General features: G+C 37.5%; 1 protein-coding gene and 1 long non-coding RNA gene across 6 annotated transcripts in view; one reads left to right on the forward strand and one right to left on the reverse strand.

The window, feature by feature from the left end:
- Positions 1-25,754, reverse strand: part of dock8 (dedicator of cytokinesis 8) — a 54,361-nt gene that overhangs the window by 14,422 nt on the left and 14,185 nt on the right. For all 5 annotated transcript variants that reach the window (XM_082188243.1, XM_082188244.1, XM_082188242.1 and 2 more), the window contains 33 exons: positions 19,795-19,970; positions 19,217-19,288; positions 18,983-19,091; positions 16,523-16,735; positions 16,314-16,399; positions 16,025-16,091; positions 14,897-15,046; positions 13,934-14,014; positions 13,353-13,509; positions 13,136-13,260; positions 12,774-12,864; positions 12,500-12,662; positions 11,256-11,373; positions 10,576-10,646; positions 10,338-10,482; positions 9,530-9,631; positions 9,261-9,356; positions 8,214-8,448; positions 7,842-8,006; positions 7,533-7,705; positions 6,665-6,760; positions 6,477-6,572; positions 6,201-6,350; positions 5,931-6,044; positions 3,594-3,749; positions 3,364-3,500; positions 3,092-3,255; positions 2,777-2,928; positions 1,961-2,143; positions 1,737-1,863; positions 555-642; positions 309-405; positions 88-222 (listed from right to left, as the gene is read on the reverse strand). In XM_082188243.1, coding sequence (XP_082044369.1) covers positions 88-222; positions 309-405; positions 555-642; positions 1,737-1,863; positions 1,961-2,143; positions 2,777-2,928; positions 3,092-3,255; positions 3,364-3,500; positions 3,594-3,749; positions 5,931-6,044; positions 6,201-6,350; positions 6,477-6,572; positions 6,665-6,760; positions 7,533-7,705; positions 7,842-8,006; positions 8,214-8,448; positions 9,261-9,356; positions 9,530-9,631; positions 10,338-10,482; positions 10,576-10,646; positions 11,256-11,373; positions 12,500-12,662; positions 12,774-12,864; positions 13,136-13,260; positions 13,353-13,509; positions 13,934-14,014; positions 14,897-15,046; positions 16,025-16,091; positions 16,314-16,399; positions 16,523-16,735; positions 18,983-19,091; positions 19,217-19,288; positions 19,795-19,922 — 4,242 coding nt within the window. In that variant the 5' untranslated portion in view covers positions 19,923-19,970. The remainder of the gene's footprint in view (positions 1-87; positions 223-308; positions 406-554; positions 643-1,736; positions 1,864-1,960; positions 2,144-2,776; positions 2,929-3,091; positions 3,256-3,363; positions 3,501-3,593; positions 3,750-5,930; positions 6,045-6,200; positions 6,351-6,476; positions 6,573-6,664; positions 6,761-7,532; positions 7,706-7,841; positions 8,007-8,213; positions 8,449-9,260; positions 9,357-9,529; positions 9,632-10,337; positions 10,483-10,575; positions 10,647-11,255; positions 11,374-12,499; positions 12,663-12,773; positions 12,865-13,135; positions 13,261-13,352; positions 13,510-13,933; positions 14,015-14,896; positions 15,047-16,024; positions 16,092-16,313; positions 16,400-16,522; positions 16,736-18,982; positions 19,092-19,216; positions 19,289-19,794; positions 19,971-25,754) is intronic.
- Positions 21,739-23,794, forward strand: LOC309512589. The gene is made up of 2 exons (XR_014211094.1): positions 21,739-23,008; positions 23,678-23,794. It is a non-coding gene; the product is annotated as an uncharacterized lncRNA (long non-coding RNA).

The following is a 25,754-nucleotide window of genomic DNA, read 5'->3' on the forward strand; positions in this document are numbered from 1 at the left end:
GTTGTGAATAAAAACAAATTCAATTTCATCACATTTGAAAAAGAATTGGTGTGTACTGTCAGCTGAAACAATTGCACATGGCAGTACCTTTACGATGAGAGCCCGTAGGGTGCTGAAACAGTGCGACAGGTAGGTAGTGCTCTGGTTACAGGTGAGAGAGTGCAGCAGAACTTTCAGCACTCCACCAACCACATTATCCTTGCAATCTGCCAGAGGAACTGCCTGAAAGAAGAATATCAAGCAAAAACATTTATTCATGCGAAAATGTCCAAATATGTTTTGGGTCCATTGTAAGAGTTCTCGGTTACCTGTACGATCATCTCTAGCAGGTCAAGGACTATGAGGTTGGTCTCAGTTGCCAGGTTACCACAGATTATGGCCTCCTGATCCAGCTCTGCTTTGGATCTGAGGAAACAACAATAGTAATCAGAACAAAAAAAGCTTATTTTTAGCACTAGATTAGGGCCATGGAGAACTAGAACCAACAATGAATGAGAAGCACTGCAGGTTAAACAGATGTGAACCGTGAAATGAAGGTACTATTTTACGCTCACTTGTCCTGCCTGTCGTTTGTCTGGCGCCACTGGGTAAGGTCTTTCCTCCAGCGTAGGTTCTCTCTCTGACCCAGCGTCCGGTCGTTACCTTGCAAAGCACACAGCCAACACACAAAGACGGGACATATTTAGAAAATATCTAAACAAAGGAAGTCTGCGGACTGCAAACATGTAAAATTAGACCGCATTTTACATGAAATGAAAAATTCTTTTAGTGCATTGTGGAAAACGAATAATATATTATTCATTGGGCCAACATTTACAGTCCCCTCTGCAGTTAATATTTCTGTAATTATTTATTAATCTGCATGTGGTTTCAAAAACCCATATGACTTTCTTTATGCTGTAGAGAACAAAAGGTAAAAGTTTATTTTTTTATAAATATCCTGTAACATTTAATGAAAGTGAATGGAGACTGGAGTCAGACTTACAGTAACTAATAAATACAAACTTTCCTCACAAAAAGTTAGTGTGTGGTTTCAAAAACAGTGCATGTAAAGTTATATGAAATACATTTTTGTATGCATTTATATTTGGATATAAATGTACTTATAAATGAAAATTAAATATTTATTTAAATGTACTGTATTTATATTTTGAATTGCAATAATTAAATTAAATAATTAAAAAAAGATAATTGCGAGTTTACTTCTCTTTTTTCTTAGAATTGTGTGATATGTAAAGTTGCAATTGCGAGTTACAAAGTCAGAATAAAGTAATTTATATCTCGCAATTCTGACTTTATAACACAATTGCGAGTTATAAAGTAAGAATTGTGAGATAAAAACTCGCAATTCTAATAAAAAAAACTATAAAAACGAATTTCAGTGGAAAAATTTAATGAAAAAAAAAAAACTATAATTTAATTATAAAATAATATTTAGCACCAAATTAATAGCACCACATAATGTTAGCACCAACAAAAAACGAAAAAATTCCCAGCTGCCCTCCCTTCTCCATTTCATTTCATCAGTTAGCCGCGTTACCCGGAATGGTGCGTAAACTATTCCCACGAAAGTGATGTAGAGTTTGACAAATATATATAGAATTTATAACACATTTTGTGTTCTATGGAAGAAAGTCACATAGGGTTAGGGGAAAATGAATAACAGAATTTCCATTTTTGGGTGAACTGTCCCTTTAAAGGCTAAGATAGAAAGTAAAACATGAGATGCAGCTCACCTCCCACCCTTTTCATCATTTCTCCCCTGGCTCCATAGCCTCCCAGCAGAACCTCCTCCAGACGCGCTTTAGCCTGCTGAGACTTCTGCAGGGCCTGCGTGCTCACCTTATCCGAACTCTGCTTCCCCTACACACAAACAATACATCACGTGAAAATGTTCTAATGACATCAGAAAGGCCATCCAGAAGATGTATTCCTCTTCAAAGTGCCTGAGTGTTTTTACCCTATACTCAAAGCAGGAGATGCAGATGGCGAGGAGTTCCAGCAGGCGGCTCAGCTGAGAGAGAGGCATATCCACGGTCCAGCGCTGGATCAGATTCTGGTCTGCATTCTTAATAATCCACAGGAAACACATCAGCAGATTGCGGCTGGTCTCTGCTGTCAACATGTTGCTGGATTTTCCCGTCTAGACAAAGAGAGATTGTAAAAAAATATTCAAATGAGAATTACTGTTTCTTTGGAATATCTCGGATAAATAGACAAATATCCATAGATATTACACGGCTCTCTGGAATACTTGATTCTGATTGGTCAATCATTGTAAAAAACTGTCATATCACAATAGTGTTGTAAACTATTGTTGAAAACTAAAACTATTAAAAGTTTAAAATTAATTGAACTAAAGCTGAAATAAAATAAAATATAAATATTAAATAGAAAAACTTAAACCTAACAAACTTTGCCTTGGCAAAGAAATTAAATAAGTTGAAATTAAAGATCTAAAATGATTAAAACTGGAATAAAAAATAAATTAACTCATAAAAAAATAAATAAAAAAAACTGATAAAAATGACAAAGGCACATAAACTTACTAAAATTAAAGTGAAATCTGAAAAAATTTAATTAATACTATAATAGTATATTAATAATACTAAAAAACACACTGATCACTCTACATATTTTCATATTTATTTCCATTTATTTACAATGTAAATTACGTTATTAATACATTTTATATCAATATGCTATAATATGCTATAATATAATATAATATAATGTAATATAATATATTCATTCTATTTAAAAACCTTGTTCATACCACAGAGGTCATAGATGCCAGTGCATTTCTCGCTAATGTGTTGAAAGGATTTCCAGCGATTGCCATGGCAACAGACTGATTGATGGGGGTGACGCTGTCAGTGTCATCCTCAGGTCCACCAGACTTGCCTTTACCGCCACGAGGTTCAGACACTGAGAAGAAAACACATACATTCACACATAAACCATAGGTCTGAAAAGCGTAATCCATTTTAAACTCCCATCAGAGAGCCATAATCGAGCACTTTGGCTCACTGCCTAAAAGCAACTATTAAGCCTAACTGAGATTAACAACTAGACTTGTGTAAGGCAGTACCTGTGAAATCAAGATAATTGATGGAGTCAATGATGATGCCCACTAGAGGGAGGTAGAGAGCAGCAATCTTGGCCTTGACCTCTGACCTCGAGCAGCGCTGGTCCAGATCGTGAGCGCATAATAAGCTGTATGTGGCATTAATGGCCTTTTGTTGAACTCTCCCCCTACACATGCACATAAAACAAAATTATTAGTTTGTCAAATGCACTCTTGAAAAAAAATTCACTAAACAGATGTTGCCACTTTTGTGCCACACATTAAATGTGACCGACCCCTCTGACTCAATGTCCAGTGCAGTACTGAGTTCGGTCAGCAGCAGTCCGGTCAAGTAATGCCGTTGCTTAAAGTCCTGCGACAGATCAAACATGGCTGCGATCTTGTTGTCCTGAAAACTGCACGAGCTGGAGTTCTGGTGACAGAGACAGATGACACTCATTGTTTCCAAACACTGCGAGTATCAGATCAGTCATAACAGCAGAATGATGTTGTTTTTTTGACTGACCTGTGAGGAGACAGAAGGTGACGGGGAGGCGGGGGCGGAGGCAGGGCTGCTGAAGAACAGGCTGAGGTTTAGGTAGTGCTCATGACTGCACAGGATCCTCAAAAACTCCAACCTCATACTGATCAACGTCGACATGTTCACACTCTTTGCTGCCATCTGTGAAAAAGAGTGACAGTTAGTTACATATTAATGCTGCAAATATTAAAGGGATACTTCACCGATTAGCATTAAGCTTTGTATCAGTAGAAACCCGGTAGTATTTTCGAATGACCGTGCTTCCCTCCCTCATGTCCCCCTGAGACGAGAGATTTCTGTATTGAGTGTCTGGAAAAAAACCTCAGATGACGCAAAAAATCATCCTTTTGCGTCATCAGGGGCTTTTTTTGGCCAGAGGCTAAAGACTACAGCCAGTAGTAGGAGCTAGTTCGCATGTTTTCAACCCGCCCATAGGGGGATCTCGCGATAAAACGGCGTATTTTCAGTTTCGAGTCGACTAGTAGCCTAGTTGAATAATTTCTTCCAATACTGCCCTTTGTGACCGGTAGGCGTGGCTTGGGAGTGGCCTCGTAGGGCAGCGAAGCAAGTGCATTCTGGGAGTTGTTGTCTTTCATCCACATAAGCCAAAAATACATTTTCTGGCTTTTCTCAGTCTAGAAGGCACCAACTTCTAAATTAATTTCACATTTCTACTACATAAATGACCCAATTTAAATACACATTCATCTTTCCAGCGGTGAAATATCCCTTTAATTAGTGGAGCTCAAAAAGGTGGTGCAGGATTGAGTCCAGTCTGCAACATTATCACACTTTCCCTTTTTCTCCAAAAATTTTTTATAGCAGACCAACAAAATAAATATACATTTATACGTACATTTTATAAAATTAAAAACTAAATTTAACTATAAAACTTTAGTTAATAAAATATTTTATCTATCTACCTATTAGGGCTGTCCCCGACTATGGATTTTCATAGTCGAATCAGAATCGTCATGTCTTGCCTATAGTCGACTAATAGTCGAATCATGTGTATGGGGGCGGGGCTTTAACGTTTCAAAGCCACGATGTACAGAAAATCACACAAAGATATAGAAGAAAATGTATAAAAACATTTTTGATCAATAAAACTAAGAAATAACAAATAACTCCAGAAAGGCCACACTACAGATTTGCATTTCACATGCAAATCAAATTAAATCGGGCCAGCAGGCCAGCCTACAGCACAACATCGATGCACCGAAAAAATAAACAATTAATTTACTAAATTAAATTAGAACAGAATATACCTTTCTAATAAATAAAAATACAAAACGAAATAAATCAGAATCAAGTCACAGGATGAGGAGCAAATGTGTGCAAAATGCCTAAAGTGCAGGGGAACATATATTCAAAACACAAGCCACAAATAGTTAGATTAGATAACCCTGACAGGTTAATAAATAAAATAAAAATAAATAAATTATTAAAATAACGATAGTAAAGTTTTGAAATCACTTGTACCCTACCTGATCAAGAGAACAAATCCAGTCTTTCACTCTGTCTGTCCGTTGGAGTCTTTTCAAATTGTGCGCGCGGATAAAATACATTCTAACGTGAAACCCAGTCTATGCGTGAAACATGTTAACGTTGGCCGGCAGAAGTGCGATCATGGTTTTCCTGATGCTAAATCCAGCCTTGGAGAATATCCTTTCTGATGGTGTACATCCACACTTTAGATTTTCTTATCCCAGACATTGTTAAAGATTTAAATCCTTGCCGCGAAGACACTCCTCTGTCGGTCACGGATTGAAAGTGAAACTTAAATCTGTCACGGGGTGTTTGGATTTATTCACGCACGTTAAAAAATATTTATTAAAAGCTTCTTTCTTTGCACATTTTTATATAGGCCTACAGCATTATCATAATAGGCTGAATATTAATGTATTGACATAAAAGCTAGTTCTATGTGAAATCAGACATTGAGCGCACTCATATAGCCAAAGTGGCATGATCCTCGTTTCATAACACCTCTGCGAAGATTCGACCGTGAGATCGGTAGTCGAATCAGGCTCCTCCTATCGAAGCATTGAATCTTCGACTATTCGGGGTCACCCCTACTACCTATCCATCCATCCATCTGTCATTCCATCCATCCATCCATCCATCCATCTTTCATTCCATCCATCCATCCATCCATCCATCTTTCATTCCATCCATCTATCTATCCATCTTGCTTTACTTCCAAAAGTCATGCCTTAATTTTTTATGCTGGACATGCTTGTGATGTTCACTGAACCGAGAGGTTGTGAATGATTTCCTGCTGTTAAGATAACGATTAGAAAATGAGATGAGCTGCAGTACCTGGTTGCAGTAATTCTTCACAAGCTGAAACACAAAGCCTCGGTCCATCAGAGACATCAGGTCATACAGGAAGAAAGCCAGGCTGACGTTAACCTTCTCTGCCTGCTCCAGCTCCTGAAGACAAATCAACACACACATCTCTTCTCATTATCACTGACAAATAACATTCCTCCAAATCTGACCTCTTGTTATTCTCATGCGCTCCATGTTTACTGAGTTACAAAACAGTTCTTGAGTCAGATTTTGATCTGTTCAGATGGATTCAATCACCTTTTGCTGTTTTACTAAAATGTTCCCAATCTCAGCAGTAACAACGTTGACTATAGTGGTAATGTCATCTTTGAACCGGTCCGAAAATCGATTCCTACGAGGGACTGCCTTCTTATCCAGCTGAGACACGTGCTGACTCATGCTCTTCACCTGGAGTGAGTACATTTGGACAATGAGAACCAGAAAAAAAAAACTCAAACAACATCTTGCATTTGGAATTTCAAAGACAGCCAAAGTTGGCTTGCTCAGCAACATGTACATATTTAAACATCTTACAAGAAGTTCAAAAAAGAACCAGGCGTATTTGTAGACGTTCTCTCTGCAGACTCCAGTGCTGACCACCATCTGAAGAGCCAGCTCCTCATGGAACAACTACAAAGACAGATGGATCTGCTTGTTTAGAAACACATCCTCTGCTGAAATGACAGACAGCTACGGTAATGAAGTGGCAGTTAAAGAGTCACCTTTTTGTTTGTGGGACGTGTGCTTGCTGTGGAGCTCTGTGAAGTGTTGGAGACATTTGTAGCTGCTGACATGCGACAGCCTGGAAGATTTAAAACCTGGTGGAAACCAAAATGAAGAATGAAAAAGTGTTTTATGTCAAGTCAAGTATATTTGTATAGCGCTTTTCACAATACAGATTGTATCAAAGCAGCTTCACAGTATTAAATTAAAATAATACAACAAGGTTTGTTTCTAGTGGAATTTATTGATTGATCAAATTAAATTAAATATCCCCAAAATATCCCCAACTGAGCAAGCCAAAGGCAACAGTGGCAAGGAACCGAAAAACTCCATCATTATGTGCCTGTAGAAGAGCTGGGTACCATTCCAAAAAAAGCTGGGAATACCTTTTAAAATTTTCATTTTAATTTAAGGAATTGTGTCATTGTTGTTGACTAAAATTGAAACTATTAAAAATCATTGAAAATAAAAAGCTGAAATAAAATAAAATATTGATATTAGATGAAAAACTGAAAAATAAAATGTTTTGCCTTGGCGACAATTAGAAATAAAGTGAAACATTAGTTGAAGTGCAAACAGTTGAAGTGCAAACATTACTAAAACTAATTAAATGAAAATAAAATAAATAGATATTTTAAAAAGACTAATAAAATGACAAAAGCACATAACAAAAACACTTAAACTAAAATATTAACAAAAAAAAAACGCTAATTTAAATTAATAATAAATAATAGAATATAAAAAAAAAAACGATGATTCCATATATTCCTCTTCCTACATCCTGTGACTCGTGAACTTTGACCAACACTTTGGTTAATGAGCTGAAATTTAGATTGGCATGTTGAGGCTGCATTTGTGCATATGTACCTTTCCCAGAATGTTATTGACCTCTGCGTCCTCTGGGGTCTGTGGTGCTGGTATATCAGGGTTGCTGCTGGAACGAATCCGTGACTGAAGCAGCATGAAGCCAACCGTGTTGGCTGAGGTGCGAGTCAGAGTGCTGTATCGGCTCTCTGGGTGAGCCATCAGACCTCCTGTGCCTGGTGAACGGAAGCCTCGGATCAGTGACAGACAACAACGGAGTCAATCCCAAACCCACTAAAAAAAACTGATTGTTTTGGAATGGCGAAGAATGACATCATTCGGGGTCTAGATGATATCACAGCCCTACTGTACCTGTGGTGTGGATTTCATGTTGTGTGTCAGGCAAGCGGAACACAAAGTAGAGATATGTTGCAAGGAGACAGTTCCTGCCCTGATGGTCCTTTGCCAGCTCCTGACTGTTGTGAAGGCTGTTGACAACCGACACCACTGACTCAAATGCAATCTGGGCCAGATTTGCTGCACAAAACAAGATTAAAACCCTGTAAAGTCAGCTGACAAAACCAAACATGCTTACTTGCCTTTGCAGCATGCAAAAATCAGAACGTTAAATTAGTAAAATGTCCGAAAACTCTGAAGAGAATGTACTTGTATGCTGAAAAAATGACTTTGTTTTTCCAGTAAGTGTAATTCAAAAGCTAAAAGCTCTTCTTGTCTGAAACGCACCAGTCTGTCCAGCAATGACCATGGGCTGCATGATGAGCCGGAAGAGCTTGTCGAGGACCTGATGGAGAAAAAGCACCAGCGGCTCCAGCCTAGAGGAGGACAGCGAGATGATGCTGAGCTTCAGCTCGTGCTCAAACATGTTTTCAGAAATCTTCTCATCTCCCACTCGGATGGGGAACGTGGTCTTGCCCTCCAGAGCGTGACACAGAGTAAAGAAACGGTCCAGATGATTGTCCTGTGATTAAATAAAAAAAGATTCAGTAACAGCCACAAGCTTCTTAAATAAATGTTCTGTTACATAACATTGCATAATATTATTAAAAATGTTTGAAATGTCACCTATAGAAGCTGATATTTTGATCATAGTATATTTCATATAATATAATACAAGTCATTTTTATCATTTTTTTAATATTCATTTTTAGCTATAATTAATTTTTATTTCAGTTTTACTCATTTTAGTACTTTAGTAATTTTAGCAGTTCTTTCAGTAAGTTGCCAAGGCATTTCTAATTTGTTTTTCAGTTATTATCTAGATTTAATTATATTTCAGAATTATTTCAATTAATGAAAATGTTTTTAAATAATTTTAGTTAACAATAACAACACTGAAATAAATCTGAAATATAATTAAATAACAGTTGTAATTATTAACAAAACCTAAAATTATGGACCTTAAATATGAAATAATTAAATAAAATAAATGTTTTTTTTTTGTTGGTTTTTTTGTTAACAATAACAAAACTGTTTTAATGAATATATATTTCTTGAATTGTAATTCAGTTCATTCTTCTTGTCATTCCATTTCCTGTTGGGTAGGTCAATATAATTCAAATTCCATTGAATTTTACAGAACACTAGTATATTTTAATGCTTGAAATTCAGCTGAAAAGGTTTGTTGGTGGCCGACCAGCACGATCTTTCACGTGACATTGATTACCATGCATGGAGGTCTTGCTAGTTAACCTAATTAAGAAGCCAGATGGGAACATCAGCAGCATTCAAAGCATAACCAGCAAGGAAGTGAGTTCTGAGAGCGTTATGCACCTGAGTTTGGACGGAGGACACAGCTTGTAGCTCAAGGTTGAAAAGTCCTCTATGATTCTCAAGCCACTTAACTGGAGGTACCTGAGCTGGCAGTTTCTGAAGGCATAAAACCCCACAAATGAACAGAATTTACACTATATTCAAACAAATGAACACACAAAGGCACAGATGAGTCATAGATTCTGTGCTTAAATAAGACATTGACGTAAGATTATAAAATGAAATGACTGGTATCCAAAAAAAGGCAGATGTGAAATGGTTGACTGTACCTCTGGGGGATGCAAGGAATAGTTCATGGGAAGTTTGTCCAGAACGATTGGCAGGCACTGCTGTCCAGTCTGCAGCCTGTCATTGTTCAGCATGGGTAACCACTGCAGGGAAGGAACTGGGGTCATGACACTTACATTTATGTCTCTTCTTGTTTGTGTAGACATCACTGAAACTCTCTCTAGTGTGTGTGTGTGTGTGTGTGTGTGTGTGTGTGTGTGTGTGTGTGTGTGTGTGTGTGTGTGTGTGTGTGTATATATATTATATTATATTATACTATATTATATTATATTATATTATATTATATTATATTTTAAGGCTGCATTTATTTGATCAAATTTTACAGTAATTTTTTTTTATTTTGCTAAATATTATTACACTTTAAAATAACTTTATAATATTATTAAATGTAATTTATTCCTGTGACGGTACTAACGCAAAATTTTCAGCAGCCATTAGTCCAGTCTTTAGTGTAACATGATCATTCAGAATTCATTCTAATATGCTGATTTCGTGCTCATTAAAAACATTTCTTATTATCATCAATGTTTAAAACAGTTGTGCTGCTTAACATTTTTGTGGAAACCGTGTTAATTTTTTTCAGAAGTCTTCAAATAAATGCTGTTCTTTTAAACTTTCTATTCATTAAAGTATAAATATTTTGTAACATTATAAAAGTCTTTACTGTCACTTTTGATTAATCTATTGCATCCTTGCTGAATAAAACTATAAATTTTCTTCTTTTTTCAATCTGACTGACCTCAAACTTTTGAACTGTAGTGTGTACAAACAATCTGTTCAGTCACTCACTGAATATCCAATGAGAGTCTCCATACTTCCAGTCTGGTTCTGTTTCTGCTGGCAGCTGATATGGTAGAAAGTGAACAGCAAATGGTGTTTCTCTGTTAAACGGGCTGGAAGACGAATCTTTAGCTCGTCATAGAAATCCGGAGACCTGCAGAGCAAATGGAAACAGCCACTGACTACTCCACCCTTATATTTGCTTGATACATTGATCACTGGAATTGTTGTTAGAGACCATGATTACCTGTTGTGATATGTGACTGGAGTGTAGACCTCTTGAAGAAACTCAGGGCCACTTGATTTTCCATAAATTACCTTTTGAAGGAAAGCGCAGAGGAAAATAAAGGCGAGTACAAAATGTATAAAATATGAAAACATTTTGAAATATGCTCGTCACACACTAGTTACACATTCACAATCATAATATTTTGGCTGATGATTTTTATACAAACAATTACGATTTGTTACTTAATTGTTTGCCACTTAGAGTGTAAGCTTTATATATTTTGTACCTCATAAAATAAAATGACTAATTTAGTATTTAATTATAATATAGTTTATATCATATATTATATTTTCTTTTATGGCTTTGTAAACAAATATCTACAGTGTTAGAATGACAGTAATTTAATATAAAATAATAATTATATTTACAAATGTTTAAAAATTCTCTTTTCGATCCACTTCAGTCTACTTTCAATTCTAACTGATATTTTTTAGAACCCAGCTAACCTGATTTTTTATTATATTTCTATTATTTTATTATGTTATATTAAAATATGTATTATTATTAATTTATTATAATTATAATAAATATAATACATTATAATCCTAATATTATATTATTTATATTACAATATTTAAATGCAATGGTAATATATTTTCGACACACATATAGACACATAAATGTGGTTTTGCACTCACAGGCATAGCACAGCTGGAGTCCTCACCACTCATGAACTGGATTTTAACCGTAATGTTTCTTGCTGAAGTCAAACGGTTAGTAAGATTCAACCTCAGAGGATACACGTACAACAGGTTCCTGTAACAGAATTAACATTTGAAGTCCATAATTGGGTGTAAAAACATGAACTGACCACTAGATGGCGCAGAGCACTCAGAGTTCTACATTGATAACAAGTAAAAAATAGCTGAATGCGTCATACATCCAATTATAAATATCACATTAAATATGAGATATGAGATTTCCTGTTGTGCTTTTGTCTGGCTTATATCCATGTAGCAGCTGTTTTTTAATGCAAGTTTATCCTATAATCAATCAAATAAATTAAACAGTTTTATGTTTTCCATAATCTATCCATAAACCATAATCTAAGCAATCCTCCTAGCCCCAAAAACAAAAAAACAGGGCCGATTTTGAAGGTGAGGCAAGCTTCTTTGGGCTTGTTTTGTAAGACCAGATTGCTTGTTTTTCTTATGAGACCTGCCAACACTGATATGCAAAAAGTTTTTCATGCACTCAACCTATTTGTTTTCATAGTCAATGAATGACTAGTATCAACCACAGTTCTGCCCTCCAAATTCTGACAAACATTATTACTTAGAACTAAGATTTATTCAAGATTACTGATTAATCACTGCAACCCAGTTCTGCTGGATCTCAGCTTGACAATTCACGTGCGTGCGTGTGTGTGTGTGTGTGTGTGGTGTTTAACCTAAATTGTGAACTAACAAGGACTAACCAGCAGTCCCCACGAGGGAAATTGATTAATAAACATGCTAAATGATGCTTATTTGAAAATGTAAAGATTCAGAACGTTTTCTATGTGTAGTTTTAGGGTTAGGGAAAAGAATATACCATTTGTACAATATAAAAGTCATTATGTCTTACAGAGATACCAAAACCTAACATATGTGAGAAAGTGTGTGTGTGTGTGTGTGTGTGTGTGTGTGTGTGTGTGTGTGTGTGTGTGTGTGTGTGTGTGTGTGTGTGTGTGTGTGTGTGTGTGTGAGAGAGAGAGAGTTTGTGTGAGAGAGAGTTTGTGTGTGAGAAAGAGTTTGTGTCTGTCTGTCTGTCTGTCTGTCTGTGTCAGAGAGAGAGAGAGAGAGAGAGAGAGAGAGAGAGAGAGATAGAGAGAGAGAGAGAGAGAGAGAGAGAGAGAGAGAGTGAGAGAGAGTGAGAGAGAGAGTGAGTATATATTTATTACCGGTATATATTGTGAGGCACATAGACTTCACTGGAAGGGAACTCCAGCACCTCTTTAACTGGCCGTGGATTTTTCTCAGATACAGGCTTGACTGGAATCAGTTCGGGGGACAGACACCCAGGCACCGTCTCCGGGACTGGCGACACTTCCAGTTTCAGATAGCCTATCAAACAACATACATATGATGTAGGATGAGTTTTTCAACTTTTACACAAAATACTTTTTCTGTGGAAAAAGTGGGCAGCAAAAAGGCACACTTGAGTCATCCACTCACCAGGTATGAGTTTAACACGTCGCTGATTGGACGACCTCTTGATATCTGTCAGGAACTTGAACAGGTCCTCATCGCTCAGACGCTCTCCTTCCTGCCGCCACATATTTCACATAATTAACATCTTTTCAAATGTGTCTGGATTCTTTAATGGAGAGTTTAGATGATAAATGTTGCAAAAATGTAGTGTGATATTATCTAGAGCTAGCTGAAAAACGCAGACACCATTTAATCAGGAGAATGTGAAGAATGGAAAAATGTACTTTTTGCACTATGGAACACTCCCTTTTCACAGACGGATAAAATCAAGTCCCTCTAAAAATGTTGTTGAATATTCTATTCACTCTGAATGGTTCAAGCAATACCTGTTTGATGAACGTGCACATTGTGACAGCTGGTTTAAAGCCAGACAGGACATAGTTGTCATCCGTCACGCTGAATCTGTCAGAGTTACGTCTGGGCAATGTTTTCTTTTCCGTACCACCCCTGCCTGTGTCCAAAATTCAAAATTGTACATAATTACGGATTAACATTTTTGCAGGGTGATGCTTTATATTAATAGACCACCATTCAATATCTTACCATTTATACTGTCTGTGTCACTTGTGTCTCGTTCCAGTGTAGAGTTGATGGCACTCATGATGTTGACCGTAGCGAAGGCAAATGGCATCCTGTAGCGGCCCAGTCTGTGACAAAACCCCTCTGCCTGATTCTTCAACTTCTCCAGCTTCTCTTTGTTCTGAAGGACACAGAAAAAGGATTGAGCTTCATAAAAAGATAGTGGTTTTATTCATCATAACATTTCTCCTTAGTGAAATCATGTAGATTAACATAATTTGAGAAATAATTGACTAAATTATACACACTTTATGGCCAAGTATGTGGACACCCTAACAATCAACTCTTTTGGGTTTGTTGAACATTTAATCAAAAAAAAAAAAAGCATGCTTCTACTCTTCTGGGAAAGCTTTCCATTAGATGTTGGCACATGAAATGTAGGGTTTTGAAGGTGTTCTTCTCCACCAGACTCAGTGAATTATTACTTTATGCAGGGGCATTGTCACAACTCTAGCCAGACCCGATTATTAGAAGGGGGAGTCAACATACTTTTGGCCATGTTGTGCACATTAACAATGAGAGAAAGTGACATTTTCAATAGTTACCTTAGTAGCATCACTCTCCCTCAGTACCATATATGGTTCAGCACAATCCCCGATCTCTCCTTGCTGAAGAACCTTCTCAATCTACACATACACAACACCAAAACACACTATTAATAACACTATTGTTTCACAACTCTGCCATTTATCATCATCTCCATAATAATTTCTACTATTATGGGAATCATCACTATTGATCCTATTGGTCCTGATATGGACTGATATCTACAGAGCAGGTCACTGACAAAAATAATACACATATATAGACTAACATTTGTTTGGGGCCAGTAACATTTTCTTCTAAAGAAATTAATACTTTTATTCAGTAAGGATGCATTTAATTTGTTTAAATGTGTCAGTACAGACTTTCATAATGTTACAAAGATTTATATTTAAAATAAATGCTGTTATTTTAAATTGTATATTAAAAAATGTATAAAAATTAATTACTGTTTCCACAAAAAAATTAAGCAGCACCACATCATTTCAACATACTGGAGAAAAAAATGCAGCCTTTCTACCACAGTAATAAATTACATTTTATATATTTAATTACAATTATATATTTATTTTTTAATATTTATATTTATTAACACTTTTTTTCATATTGTAATAATAATCCGCAATATTAGTGTTTTTACAAAGAATTTATGTAAAATTTCAGCCTTTCAAAAACATAAAAAAAAAAAAAAAAGACTCAGATTTCACTGGAAAAAATAAATAAATAAAATGATTATTATTAATTGACAAAGTCTCAAAATGGCCAGACACCTGTGAATTAATCAGACTGGGCAATATATATATATATATATATATATATATATATATATATATATATATATATATATTTTTTTTTTTTTTTTTTTTTTTTTTTAAACCAGATGATAAAGTAATTTCAATATAATAAATGTATGCATTTTATTAATTTCTAAAATGACCTAGTCCTAGACATTTACTCAAAACTACCTTAATGACCAGATAAATGTCTGGAGAGGGGTAGGAGATGGAGAAAATTGCAGATCTGGCCAAAGTGGAGGTGTCAATGTTGGGAGTGTGGGGTCGCAGGAAACCCTTCATGTGATCTGAGTTCAGGTCAAAATGGAAGTTCTCTGAAATCTGAAGGAAAACAAATATAACATGATTTGCAATGGACAGCAGGAAACAACCAACCTGCTAATGATTTCATCATATCACTAAAGAAACAGAAGGGAAATTGTGGTGCACAACAAACAAAAGTACTTCCTTACACTTCAGACAGAGTGAACCAAATCAGAATTGAAAGACAGCTCACTCAGAGTCACATTAGCATAGTTTCTCCCTAAATGAACTCTAAATCTCACTCAATCTGACAAAAGTCATCTTCAACATTGTGAAGGCAAGTCTTAAACGGGCATATCAGGAATCTTAAATTATGTTTTTTTCTCTCTTAACATTGTGAAATGGGTAATTCCTCCCATTCCAAAACACTCTCTACACCAAACCATGAAGAAGAAAAAACATGCTGCATAAAGTCCCTATTTAGCATGAATCATCTGGTCTGTCTCATGTATTAACCTTCTTCAGTGAAAGCTAAAGCTAAAGAGGATTAATGTAATACTTCAGGATATTCCTCCCAAATATATCTGCTGTCTGTCCATTTAATATGAAAATACACATGCCACTGCATTTAGTTAACATTATAACTCACTAATTCCTTAAGATCCATGACTGTCAGTCAAAGACATTCTTGAATTTGCTGTACAGTTTAATGTTCACTGGTTTTATAGAACTCGGTCTGAACCGTTCAGACTATATTTTGTGACCCATTTCTACTTTATAACCAAGTTGTTTTAGATGTTTACAAAGACTAAGTCCAAGGATGTTGATTTAACAAAATAATGTTTATGGCATTGGATAATGAAAAAGTCTCATTAACGTCCAGCTTTGTTCAGACTAAAGTCGAGGAATGTGGGAGGACTAACAGAAAGAACACTCACAGGAAGAATATTTATTAATTATGTCTCCTCAGCTTAAGCAAAAGGGTCTAAATACAGAAATATACCACATATTTTAGTTTTTTATTCATAGCTCTTAAGATAACTATCAGAAACTGACCTTCTTCTTCTCTTTTGCGTCATAGAGGGCCATGGTTGCAAACAGAGGCTCAATTTCAATCTCAAATCTGTAGAAGGAAAAACATTCTCTCAAAACCATATTTAAACCATGGAGAGCATTTCAACCTCAAAGTAAAAAATAAAACTGGTAATATATGAGATGTAATGGTTTAAAATATGAAGTTAAATCACTTTGTGAGATATAAAGTTGTAAATAGAAGAAAAGAAGGTCTCAAGTTTAAACATTCAGAGAAAATAATCAATAATAGTGGACAGTGAAGAAGTATTACTTGATGGTCTGACATCGCACTAGTATCCTCTGCCCAAAGTGTTCCTTGGGACAGTCAGGAATGGGCCGAATTGCTACTGCATCCTCCTGTACACATTCATGGGGAGATTGAAGACAATATTTAGTTTCTAATTCAATACTTATGTTAAAAAAAAAAAAAAAAAAAAAACATTTCAACATTTAAGCCTGTATTTAAAGCAAGTGCTGCACCTCATCCACAGGCGGGTAGAGGCCAAAGAGCTCGCCATAGCGGTAGCTATGTCTGGCCTCCTGGTTGAAGCGATCCAGTTCCTCCGGGCTGCTGAAGCGCAACAGACTCTCCACACGACGGTCCGGCTGCAGAGCCCGTAAGTTGAAGTCTGAGCTTGTGAGGGTGGTCCGTGTTGGATCATGACATAGTGCTGGCAGGGACGGTGACTTTTCCTGAGGGACAGGAGAGGATATATGGAGAGACATTTAGATATTATGGTTTCAGTCTGGGGCCTGGGGAAGCACAGGAGGCCAAAAGAGGGTCCTAGGGGGTTCAAGGAAAAGTTTTTATTTTTTTATTATATATATATATATATATATATATATATATATATATATATATATATATATATATATATACATATATATATACACATATATATATATACACACATATATATATACACATATATATACATATATAAAATAAAATACAAAATAACAAATAATAAAAATAAGTATAGTTCACATTTATTACAATTGAAAAGGTTTATATATAAAATAAAATAAATGATAAAAATAAGTGTTTTTTCACACAGTATTTGGGTATATAAAAGGGAAATTTAGGAAGTAAATCATATTTGGAGGTCTTTGGACATTCTTTCACTCTTCCATTTGTCCTGTTGTCGACAGATTCAAGTGCGTGGAGTATGTCAGAAACTGAACGTGCATCTGTATACTGTATCCAGTGTAGACAGCGTCAGGGATTATAATAGGTTCTATTAGCTATTGACGCAACGCTCACATCCAGTGTAGGCAATCGTCAGCCGTTAAGCAACTGAATGCCAGTGGGCGGGGCCTATGGTGCGATGATGTATAACTATTTGTCAGTGTCTTGCTCTGGAGGCAGTCATATGCAAATGTATTTGCCCATGAGACGTCAAATATCCCGCTAAATCAAAACAAGCCTTGTTTTAAAAAAAAGCTTGATTAAATGCTTTGTTTATAACGAGGACGTTTTAAGCTATGAAATTTACAGGATGTTTTAATGGTACAAAGACCTCTTATATGTCAAAAAATGACCCCTTTGAGAGCACAATGGATATACAAGCTAAAAGCAATGGTTCAGATTAAGTTCATTCATTCACTTTTATTATTTGACACCCTTTACTGTCAAAAGTACAATGAAAAACAATAGACACATAGAATTAAGTAACACATAGAATTAACTATTTTCCAATCTTATGTCTTTTGATTCTGACTGAACTAGCAATACCACATAGCTGCATGTGAATTAGAGCAGAGGAGCTATGTATAATTCTGAGACTAATGCTTTTTTCCAGGAAGATCATAAGCCTTTGAGATGGATGAATTCTCAAAACCCTAGGAGAGATTTCAGTTAATCGCCAAATATAAGAACCATATGCACTAGCTCTGATAGTGGGCATCATGCAGAGTTCCCATGATACATTGCGTCTAGCCTGTGTAATAGACCTTCCCGTACCATTTGTATTCTTAATCTACTTGCTTAAAGACACACATCACAGAAGAGAGCTGGCTAGCGGGGTCTTTGGTACTCCTCTGGATTGCTAATAACCCCTGCAGTGAATGCGGAGGCCCTTTAAAGGATCCGAAACTAAGGGAGGATTTTGGTGTTCCCGCAGACTCTCAATCTAAACTCATGAAAAATACATGGAGTGAAACAAATCTTTGTGGTTTGGATAATTAAATCTTGGCAAAGCTGCATTGGGACGGAAGCAGTGAAGACAGAATGAATATTCATGCCTCATTTTGTCCCTGGACCCTGACAAAAAGGGGTGGGATAGAGCCAAAATAGTGGTCATAGGGACAAAAAGAAAAGAAAAAATACCAAAGAGAAAGATTCTGCTCATTTTATACTCATCTGTTTATGTCTTTACGTTGAATTAAGAGGAAATTAATTTGTTTTGTATGGGACTGAACACACATATGCCCCTTTCACACAGAGATCTTGGAAAACACAGATAATGTGTCCTGGGATTTTTCCCGGGATCATTTGATTTTAGTTAATTCACACTGCCAGTGATTTTATGGAATCTGTGCGTGCATTAATACACATCCCGTAAAGACACGTGACATCAGAATGTGACATGTTTGCAGAAATTTTTTCGTCCTTCCTTTGTTCCTTAATGAACACAAACTTTTTTCTTTGTTCCTTGACAAACACAAACTTTCTTTTTTGTTCACTCTAGCAATTTTCTATGGCAATTGTCTGGGATCAACACTCTGACGATAAAGGTGACACACTTTATCGGCTTTAATATAATAATAATAATAATTATTATTATTACAACAACAAAAAAAGAGGAAGATAAGTGTCCATGGGGCTGGGTGGTGTACTTGAGTGACACTAATAACAATGTGTACAAAAATCCCAATTAGCTGCTTTGTTGTAAAATGACAGTTGTATATAAGAGGAAATGTTTTATAAACTGTGCTTACCAGTTGGTCTTGTTTGTCAGGCTGAACGTCAGACTCAAACGTCTGTCTCTGTAATAATTTGTTAGCGTCTGTCCTCTCGGAGTACGCAATCCATCCATAACCCTGAGTTCTGTGAATAACAAACACAATTCATTTGTAGTATATCATTGTAGTATCTATGTGTCTGATGTCATTTATTGGAGCATTTAAAATTCAGCCCTAAGGAGGGACAGGAAATGAAGTCTGGGGATTTACCTTCTGCTAACCACCAGCCAGGGCTGCGTGTAACTCTGAACACAATCCCTCACATGGGGATCCAGCTCCACTCTGAAGACACACAAACATACACATTATCCATGAAGTCATGAAGTGAGGAACATTGTTTCCAGGTCCAAGCCTCAACTCGTTTCAATTGAGAATACTATCTCAACAGCTGATTATGAGCACTTTTTATTCATATTACACATTTAAGCTAAGATTTTTTTTTTATTATTATTACAGTGAACACTAGTCTCTGGGCTCACGGCGTCCCAGATACCAATATTATTTAATAATATTTGAAAAGCTGAATTACTGTCTCACCACCTGAGATTCTGGTAGAGAGATAAATGTTTGTTTCTTCAGAGACCCACCAAATACCACCATGTATCGGTAGAACCCATATTAAAGCTGAAAATTGGCCGATTTCTACTCTAAACCTAGTGAATTGCCTACCTAGACTGCGTTATAGGCACGTCAACTGCACACGTTTCAAAGGAGTTGTAGAGTATAAACACTGAAATTCATCTAGTTGACCTTCTCAACCCCAACAGGGAGCATCAAGCAGCACCTACCCTTCCTCCGCGACAGAGGGGCGGATGGTCCTGCATTCCCTCTCCACCAGCTCCACCTCCAGGTTGTCGTCAGGAAACTCCCCCAGCTCCTGCATGAGCTCGGGATCTCCACTGCGCAGCTGTGACATCAGGAACTCATCCAGGTCTACCGGCTCAACTGCTTCATATGATTGAGGCTATATAGAAAACCAGGACATACAATCCCAAAAAATTAGCTCTTGGATTGGACACATCATGCTTATTTGTAAGACATCGCCTGTTGCATTTGAGACATAATCCAGAATGTAATAGTATGAAACAAAAGTAGTGAAAAGTATAGGAATTAATCCATTTAATAAAACTTTAAGTAAAAAAAATATAAATCTATAACAGGCCAGAGACCATCATCAAAAATGAATGCCTCACTTCTCTTGGCACTAAAGCATTTAATCCAACATAATATTAGTTGTCTATCAAATAAGATATGCATTTAATCTCCCTCTATAACAACTAATGAAAGGCCTAAATATAAAAACACACACAGAGAGAACTAGAATGTTCTATGACCTCCATAAAAAACAAATGAAACAATGGAGGCTGGTAGCAATAAATCTTTTTATAGCTGTTGACATTCAGATCATAGCAGTAAAAGAATGCATTGCCTACAGTTGTATTCTTCTGTTAGTAAAAAAGCTAGACTGGAACAGAGAGCATTCTGTCATGACTCGAGGCAGACAGACCCAGACCTGCTGAAGATCATTAACAAAACTGCTGCAACGCTCTGGAAGGTTGCGATCTTTTGAGACGTTTCATAGAGATGGATTATTCAGAAGGCTATTGGACATTAAATCATCAAACTAACGCTAGCCTGCAGAAAGATAGGAAAGCATGTCAAATAAAGGATTAAATAAAGTGTAATTTTATAATAACCCTAGCAGCTAGCTAGTTATGTAACGTCTCTGTGGCGAGCAAGTCGAGGCTCGAGGGCCGTGGGAGGACGGCGCGACAAGCACGAGGCCGGTGCCGTGATTACTGATGAGCGACACCTGCGCGTCGTGCGCGACGCACCGGTCTCGAATCTCTCACGGAGGAGCGGAAGCATAAAAGGAGGAGCGACGACAGTGGAGCTCGAGAGAGGCCAGGCCTGGATTTTATGAGTTTGGGTTTTTTATATGTGACAGCAGTCGTCCGTGAGGGACTGCTGTCTTTACTTTCATTTTGTATTTGTTTATTTTATTATTAAAGTCTTTAAATGTTCGCCGTTTCCCGCCTCATTCTTCCCATAACAACGAACTGTGTTACAGTCTCAAACGTTTGTTTTTCACAATCTCTTATCTTTTGCAAAGTGTTGTACAGCAACACTATCAGTTATCTGAAATATGCCCCTATAACACAAGGTCTCACTAGAACAATTCTGATAAAACACTTTCTAAACAAAGTATCACATAGCACACCTTGAAAAGCATTTAAAGGTGTAGACATTGAATCCCACCACAGGAGAAAACAATCAATTTAGATAAGTAAACAAACACTGTAGCCTACTGTATGTTATCTGATTTCATCTGATCTCTATGGAAGCCTGTTTACACCACAGAGTAAAAAATAAAAAAGGTAACAGAAATAACTTTATACTTTTTGCCAGAAACAAGAGATAACATTGAAAAATATGAAACATAAACGGTCACAGAATACGGAGGATCTTGAGGTACAGAACAAGGAAGCAATAACGAAATATAAATTCACAATTATCAAAAAAACTCACAACTGAGGTACAAAGTCACAACAGTAAAACTTAAAGCCACAATACTGAGAAATAGACGCAAAAGTGAGTAATGATTTGAAAAATAAATATAAAGTTGCAGTATGTGAAATAAAGCTGCAATTGTGTAAAAAGATCACAATAGTGAAAATACAGCCGCAAAAGTGAGAAATACTGTCGCAATGTGAGAAATAGTCTCACTCTCAATAGCGAGAAATACAGCTGCAGAAGTGATATAAAGTTGCAATAGCATGGAATAAACTTGCAATTGCGAGAGATAAAGTCACAATATTGAGAAACAATTGTGAACAGTGAGTAAAGTCTATTAGCTTTTATTGTTTTACTCAAAGGCGTGAAACAGGCTGTACAGCAAGTGTTTGCTTAAATCTCTAGTGTCACACCTGAGGCAGCACAAGGAACAAGCTTGTACATATTAACAACTGTGAAAAAGCTCTGGATTTAAAGTGCCCCTATTATGCTATTTTAAAGTTTATTAATTTTGTTTTGAAAGGTCTCCTACAACAGGTTTACATGCATCAAAAGTAAAAAAAAACACTTAAATTTTCTCATAATTTTTGCACATCACCACATTGTTCAGTGATTCTCAAATAACTGGATGAATGCATCAGTCTCTCTAAATCCCTCCTTTCCGTGAGCTACTCTGCTCTGATTGGCCAGACGGCCCAGTCTGTTGTGATTGGTCTACCGCTTACAGTGCGTGTTGGAAGATAACGCACATTACCAACAACGCTTCAGCTCACGAGGTTTCCCCAGTCCTCAGCAATTGTACACTGTAAAGACAGTAGCGGTGATGTTGATTTTACCAACATTTGAAGAACTTATTCAACCCGAACCTCCATCGCAAGGACGACTTGATCAGGACGTTTCTCACTGAAACGCTACTCAGTTTTACGTACAGATGTTAACGCCTCACTATCAGCATTAACAAGTGTATGTCTATCAACAAACCCATGTGTGTGTATTTCTAATTTATTGTGATGCACATGCACATGCAATAACGGTGCATGTTAGCCGAGCACTAACCTGAATGACTGATGTAACATTAAAGTTTGCAAAACAAATCTTGTTCCATCCTTTATCATTACACAAAGAATTAAGAGCGACAGACAATCTGCATTTATAGACAATTTTAGGTAATAGTGGCCCACAGCTGATAAGCAGAAGTATTTCAGTAAGACAGTGATAACGTGAGTTAACCGGTTAGTCAGAAACTTACACAATATAAAATACAAGTCTACATATTTTGAACACCCAGTAGAAAATATATACATCAATAATTATCCATTTACAGGTTGTGATTCTGAGGAGCAAGCTGGTCCAAATAAAACTAGGTACTGACCCATCTTTCTAGAGCAAGCGTTTTGCAAATTCTGTGATGAACTCAGAGATTTGAGAAGCAGTCGTCAGTAAAATGATGTGATTGTGGGCGTGTCAAGTTGTTCGCAGGCGGACAACGTACAATATAGAGAGCCTAAGTCCCTCCCCTCCGCTTCCGGCTCATGGGACCTTATTTCGGAAAAAATATGTATGGTAGTCAATGGCGAGAGAAAACTTATATTTTTATTCCATATGAACTGTGCCCTGAATTACACATATGATGTTTGTCAATTTAAAAGCTAATTATTAAAAGTCAAGAAAGTCGCAGTTTGTCATAAAACAGAAGAGTAACATTTAGTTTTATGTGAAAATCGCTCAATGAACTACATCTCTCGTCTCGCACTATGTTCGTCACCAACAGTCTGTGTGCAGTCTGGTACAAAACACTCAGGCATGACGGCGTAACGTTACGATCATAACTTAAGACTATAGAAAAAATGACAGACGTTAGCTTCAGTAAAGTTAGCTTCATTCATTGAGAGAAAAGGTATGACGTCACATGTGCGCCTTTTGGTTTTGTAGTCTTTGTAATTACGTATTTTCAGTCTTATACCTCAACAGTTTTACATCAAACTGCGACTTTCTTGACTTTAAAATGTATCTTTTAAATTGACAAACATCATATGTGTGATTCACAGCACAATTCAAACGAGATCAAAATATTTGTTGTCTCTCGCCATTGACTACCAAACAATATTTTTCCAAAATAAGGTCCTGTGGTGGTCTACCGGAAGGGGAGGGACTTAGGCTCTCTATAGGCGGGCACTATGCAAATGTATCTTCTAGTGACGTAGAACCGTAAAGCAGTAGGATTCGGAAAAAAACGACAGTTTAGAGTCGATTCTTTCTTTTGGGAGACAATAACATTGAGTTATGCTTATAACTGTTCCCAGAAGGAGGGAAACGAGGTATAACACATGACTATGGGATATCGCGCTCTTGCGCCATCTGCTGTAGAGTGTGTGTTCTGTAGACGCTAAAAGATCTACCTCGGCCCTGTCGAACCGGTCCCAGATCTGCGCCACTATTCTCGGGTGCAAGCGCCACTCCCTGACCTGTGGTCCTCTTCTGGACAGCAGGTCTGCTCCGCCATTCAAGCGGCCCGGGACATGTACCGCCCTGAGCGACGCTAAATGTTCGCTGGCCCATATCAGGAGCGTCTGTATCAGTTGCAGCAGCAGAAGAGAGCGGGTACCTCCCTGTCTGTTTATGTATGACATTACTGTCGTGTTGTCCGTTCTGACTAACAGTTTGCCGTGCAGGTGCTGCGCAAAGTGTTTCAGAGCCAGAAGAACCGCCTGCAACTCCAAATAATTTAAATGACGCTCTTTTAGTCCTGTCGACCATTCTCCCCTTCCAGGGTTCCCCTGGCACCGAGCTCCCCATCCATGTAGTGACGCATCTGTTGTCAGGGGACTCTGCCTAGGGGAATTTCCTCTCTCAACAGAGCCAGGGATCCCCAGGGGATCAGAGCTCAAACGCACGCTATGGTTATCGTCACTTGTCTGTTTAAATGCCAGACCAGTGCTCAGCGCCCATCTCTGGAACACATGCAAAAAGAAGAGACCCAGCCGGACGACTGCTATTATTGAGGCCATAAACCCCAGCAGTCTCGACACTGTACGAAAACGCACTCGCCTTCCCAGCCGAAAAAGACTCAGGCAGCTGCGAAAATTCTCATCCCTTTGAAGTGACAGCATTGCTGTTCTGTGCCGAATCTATCTCTAAACCGAGATATGAAATCCACTAACAGAACCAGGGAGCTCTTTTTGAGATTAAAAATCTCGTAGATGGGAGACAAGGGCTTGTTCCCTGCTGTATGCAGCCAGGAGAAGGTCATCCAAATAGGCGAACTCTCATGCCTTGATGATGCAGCGAAGTCAGTGCCGCTTCTGCACACTTCGTGAATATGCGCAGTGCTAGGGACAGCCTGAACAGCAGGACCTGAATTTCGTATGCATTGCCCTTGAAAGAGAACCTCCGAAATTTCCTGTGATCCAGGTGTGTATTGAGACATGAAAGTACGCATCGGTCAAATCCACCGATGTGTACCATTCCCGGGGACGCATCCGGATCAGCACCCGAGGCCAGAAGCGGACAGTGCCTGTCCACTGCACCATCGAGCATCAGCTCAACAAACGCTATGCTACCGGCAGTGCTCCGGGGTTGGAGAGAGCCAGCTCAGAGAGAACAGAGAGAAACACACCGGGCAGTGCTCATGAGTATCTTTTTCGGACAACAAGTACCCACATGTCATTGGACAGGGGCGAGAACCCTTGTTTTTAGCCATTTTGCCAAAAAAAAAAAAAAAAAAAGGTATTAGGTTTTGTTAGCAATGCTAAATTTGTGCTATTAAAACTTTTCTCTGCTTGTGCCTTTCGACAGAAATCACCACCGTGGGCTTTCCTCGTGAAAACTGTGGCATGATGGCGTTCAGAATGTTTACATTCACAAACAGCTATATTACACACTGCATGAAAGGGAATATTCAAAGAACCATGCACAATAAGGGCACTTTAAATATAACAACTGTTCAAACTTTTTTTGCTGTGTGGTTTGTGTACATCATCAGCAGTTGACAGGGGAGGAGCAGTGAAACTGTTGATAAACAATCATATAGTCTATGGGTTATATCATCTAACCCCAACCAGTGATGGGAGACAAAGGTTACAAAAACACACCGTTTCATTTATCTGTTCTGCATCATCTAACACACAGGTTTAAATGTCAGTTTTTATTCAAAGGCCTACTTGTGCTTCTTTGAAACATGGAGGCAACCACAAAACAGTTCCTGGTCTTTATTCAACACCATCAAGCTTAATAT

Source organism: Leuciscus leuciscus (genome assembly GCF_965113295.1).
Source record: "Leuciscus leuciscus genome assembly, chromosome: 13".
Classification (NCBI taxonomy): domain Eukaryota; kingdom Metazoa; phylum Chordata; class Actinopteri; order Cypriniformes; family Leuciscidae; genus Leuciscus; species Leuciscus leuciscus.